The 4,338-nt window shown below is 36.7% G+C and overlaps 1 protein-coding gene across 1 annotated transcript; it reads left to right on the top strand.

Annotated features, from left to right (window-relative positions):
- Positions 1-34: 34 nt before the first annotated feature.
- LOC149376151 (phytyl ester synthase 1, chloroplastic-like) lies at positions 35-2,572 on the top strand. The gene is made up of 5 exons (XM_089606644.1): positions 35-186; positions 262-631; positions 1,157-1,270; positions 1,357-1,442; positions 1,992-2,572. Exons 1-5 carry the CDS (start codon positions 71-73, stop codon positions 2,287-2,289), a joined length of 984 nt encoding a protein of 327 aa, XP_089462770.1. The 5' UTR covers positions 35-70; the 3' UTR covers positions 2,290-2,572.
- Positions 2,573-4,338: the final 1,766 nt, after the last annotated feature.

Genomic DNA, 4,338 nt, shown 5'->3' with positions numbered 1-4,338 from the left:
GTATTGGTCATTATTTATTGAACCTTTTCATGGTTGGCTTTTCCTGTTCCAGGAAGATAGCGTTAGTTTGATGACAGTGATTAAAGGGACTGTAAAATACCGACGTACAAGGAGACACGACTACGTATCGGACTTTTTGCCGCCCAGCAAGAAAGAAATCAATTACGCGTTCGAAGAAATGATGAGGTACTTCGATAACGAGACTATCTTAAAGCTCTTAAGCCAAAAGAGACTTGATCATAATTACTTGCTCGATTTCAGGGTCCTCCGAATCGCAACTGGCTCTGTGATGTTCTCAACTCTCGAAGACGGAAAGATAGTGAGAGGCCTCTCCGGGGTTCCAGACGAAGGTCCAGTGTTGTTGGTCGGGTATCACAACTTGATGGGATTCGAACTCTTTTCACTGGTCGAAGAGTTTTTACGACAGAAAAAAGTAGTGGCGCGCGGCGTGGCACATCCTCAGCTCTTTGTCACCGATTCGGGAGATTCGTTGCCCGAGTTTTCGATGAACGACTGGTTCAAAGTATTCGGCGCGTTACCTGTTACGCCGAGCAACCTTTTCAAATTGCTTTCGTCGAAATCACACGTCCTTCTCTACCCCGGTGGCGCTCGTGAGGCCCTGCATTTCAAGGTTTATCCCCTCTGTTTTTTTTTTTTTTTTTCTAAGATAATTTATTTCCTTAAACAGGTTTATTAGAGTTACTCCTCTTATTATCAATTAGTAACATGATATCAGAGTTCACAAAGCTCAAACGAGCATTGGTCAAAAAATAAAAATAAAAATAAAAACTATACTTTCTGTCCATTTTTACAAGTTTTTCTTTTAGTTTTACCCGAAAAATTTACAAATTACTCCCCCCTTGAATTTTTTTTACTCATTAGCCCCCCAGTTTACATTCGTGACTTCTATTGAAGTGAGATAGTCCCACATTAGTTGTGTGTGTGAATGGACACGTGTTTATATATAGTACCAATTGGTTTTAAGATGGAATTCAACAACTTCGTCCGTGCAAAAAATAATGGGATTTAGATGAAGATGAGTGAGCCCAAAGAGGATAATTGGACTTGAGATCATAATTCTCATTTCCAGTTGGTTCTGAGATGTGACCTCTTGATACTTAACGATTATTAATGGTTGATCCTTGGTCATCGATAGGGCGAAGCATATAAGGTAATATGGCCAAATCAACCGGAGTTTGTGAGAATGGCTGCTCGTTTTGGGGCCACGATCGTACCATTTGGAGCCGTGGGCGAAGACGACATTGTAGATGTAAGAATCGTCCTACCAATGATCCAGTTGGTCTTTTTTTTTTTTAAGCTCAGTCCCTTAACTATCCATTTTTTTTTATTTTGCAGCTGGTTCTCGATTACAACGACTTGCAGAGAATCCCAATAGTGAATGACTACATCAAAAACGCCACTCGTGGTGTCAAGAAAGTGAGGTAATGAAATCGTCTCTTTGCTTCCTACACGATTGGACTATTAGCGGAAATAGTTCCTGAACTTTACGTGTGTGGCGCTTTAGTCCCTGAACTAATTTTATAAGCAAAGTTGTCCTTGAAGTACATAGCATTTTATTTGTTTTCATAAAAAATAATCAGCATCTTTTTGTTAGAAATCGAACACCTTAACAACTTAAATAGTTTATTTAAAATTTCAAAGGTTTTATTAAAACACACAATCTTGAATCCAAAATTGTTTTTACTTTTATTTTGTGCTTTTATGGTTAGATTGTAATTTAATTAGTCTTTTTATAAATTTAACAAGGCTATTCAAGGTTAGAAGAAACATGCTTAAGTGTTGTGCATATAAAAAAAATGATTTAAATGCTACAATATCTGTGAACATTATTTACTTGAAAAGAAAAGTATTGGGCCAAAAATACCACTCGCGTAATAGTTCATGAACCATTTGGCTAGAATGCTTCTTGTTGTTTTTGTTTTTGTTTTTGTGTGACTGAGAGGTGATTTGTTTGTATTTTCGGTTCATAGGAAGGAAAATAATGGTATGGAAGGCGATGAGAATCTGTTTATTCCTGGCTTGCTGCCCAAGTTACCCGGGCGGTACTACTATTTGTTCGGTAAGCCCATCGAGACAAAGGGCAAGGAAGAGATACTTAAGAACAGAGAGAACGCGAACGAGCTCTACTTGCACATAAAATCGGAAGTCGAGAACTGTCTGGCGTACCTTCTCAGGAAGCGAGAAGAGGATCCGTATCGGAATGTCATTGATCGGACGGTTTACAACGCGCTCTATGGTCCTAATGAAGTTCCCACATTTGAGCCCTGAAAAGGCTCATCAACTAGTCTACTTGTGTACACACATACGTAGCAAACTATTAATTATTATTATTTTTTTAAATATTTTTTTGCATAGTTACAAAATGAAAAATGAAGGCAAATTGCCTCGTGTCAGTTTGTGTTTATATATATAAGTAAGCATATACTTGAAAATCCCAAGGCCATAGATATTATTATCAAGCATCTAAGTGCATAGCTTTACACAGAATCTGTGTCACAACTTGATCAGGCATTGATTCATCCAGATATTTAGTAGCATATTCCTTGGCCAACCCAAAATGCCTCTCAATCTTAATTAAGAGGACATAATAAGTTTGTAATTATCTCTATTTATATGGTGTGTGAGTGTATAACTGGTCGGATTGGTCTGCCAGCGCTGCGTCTTTTATAAATCCAAAAATCCACTCCGAAAAATGCGGCGCAGTATGAATTTCTTCCGGTTTTGTAAAAAAGAATTAAACGCCTAAACAAGTTGAGGACATGTTTATAAATTATGAGACGACTATCATTTTGTTTTTTTAATTGTCATCCTTATTTTTTAAATTGATTTTGAAAAGCAATGAAAACAAATTAAGCCGATCCAGGTTCCACGGAATGAGGTTCTTTAGGAATTATATACGCTTCTATAATTGTCTACTTTTTCAAAAGTTTCCGGTCTCGGAAAGAGAAAGATCAAAGAAGAGAATTTTATCCTAACGCCTTATTACTGTAACTAGTTTCAGCAACGCGCGCTGCGCGAGTCAGCAAAATTATTATTGTTTTTAAACAAAAGGTGGAAAAAAAGGAAAATAGAGTAAGTTAAAGACTTTTAATTGTATCAAATTAAATTTGTTGTCAATGATTTTTTAAAAAAGTAACAAAAGATACTGCATGTTTTCCTATATGTCAGATTTTTTAGAATTATTATGGAAAAAAAAAATTTAGGTAAATAAAAGTTGAAGTTAAATTTTGATAAAAGAAATTAAAAAAAAAAATATAGAAAAATAGAAAGTGAAAAAAAAGTTTCTTATATTTATATTAATATAAAATCTACGTATAATATTATATTACATAATTTTTAAAAGAATATATATATATATATATATATATATATATATATATATATAAACATATACTCCAAATAATGTATGTTATTGATATAGTATAATATAGTATTAGTAATTATGATCATAATATACATAAAATAAATTATACAAAATATATTGATTAGAGGGGGAGAAAAAAAAATAATTAAAGACCAAGGACAAAAAAAAAGAAAAAGAAAATAAGGTCAGGACGAAAAAAAAAAAAAAATAAAGACCAGGACAAAAAAAAAATTAGGGACATATGGCGACGGCACGTAACGGCCGTGGTTAAAGTTGGAGGAGGCATCGACTGTTATTACTATGTTACGGATATGGATACACGCTTAGTAAAAACCACTACAAACTAGCTCCATTTTATTTATTTTATTTTAAAGAAAAGAATCATCTCATAATGGATGTCACGTCAATCCAATTTGCTATTTCGTAGTCGTTTGTTCGTATTTAAAAAAAAAAAGCACCGGATTCGCTCGTCCATTATAAGCTACAGTACTAATATCTAATCCATATTCCATACCCATGCATGCATGGATTCAAAACCCTCTATATAAAACCCGTCTCACCAACCTAACTAATATTAAAAACCCACACAAAAAACAAACAAAACACCAAAACCCTAAAATCATCATCACAATATATAATGGGAGACCAAGTCTACGCATACCGATCTGAATACACCACCGCCTACGACGGCGGCGTCGACAAGGAGTGCCGGACGGTGGTGTACGACTCCGACGGCCGCCACCGTACCGTCTACGGCTGCCCTCCCATAGATGAGAGCTACGTCGTCGAAGCCCAGGTCACCGGATCTCCGCCGTACCACCACCGCCGTCCGGCGAGCCGTCCTCGGGAGGTGGACGAGTTCCTCACCGGAATCCAGCTCGAGGCAAGCCGCCCCGCCCCGAAGGCTCGCCCGGGCCGCGCGATCGGAGAGTATCGGAAAGGAAACGGGTACG

The sequence above is a fragment of the Urtica dioica genome, unplaced genomic scaffold (genome assembly GCF_054948205.1).
Source record: "Urtica dioica subsp. dioica isolate 48M unplaced genomic scaffold, U.dioica_male_clone48M_v1_H2 Urtica_dioica_male_H2_contig_68, whole genome shotgun sequence".
NCBI classification, from domain to species: Eukaryota; Viridiplantae; Streptophyta; class Magnoliopsida; order Rosales; family Urticaceae; genus Urtica; species Urtica dioica.
This window is presented reverse-complemented; position numbering and strand designations above follow the sequence as displayed.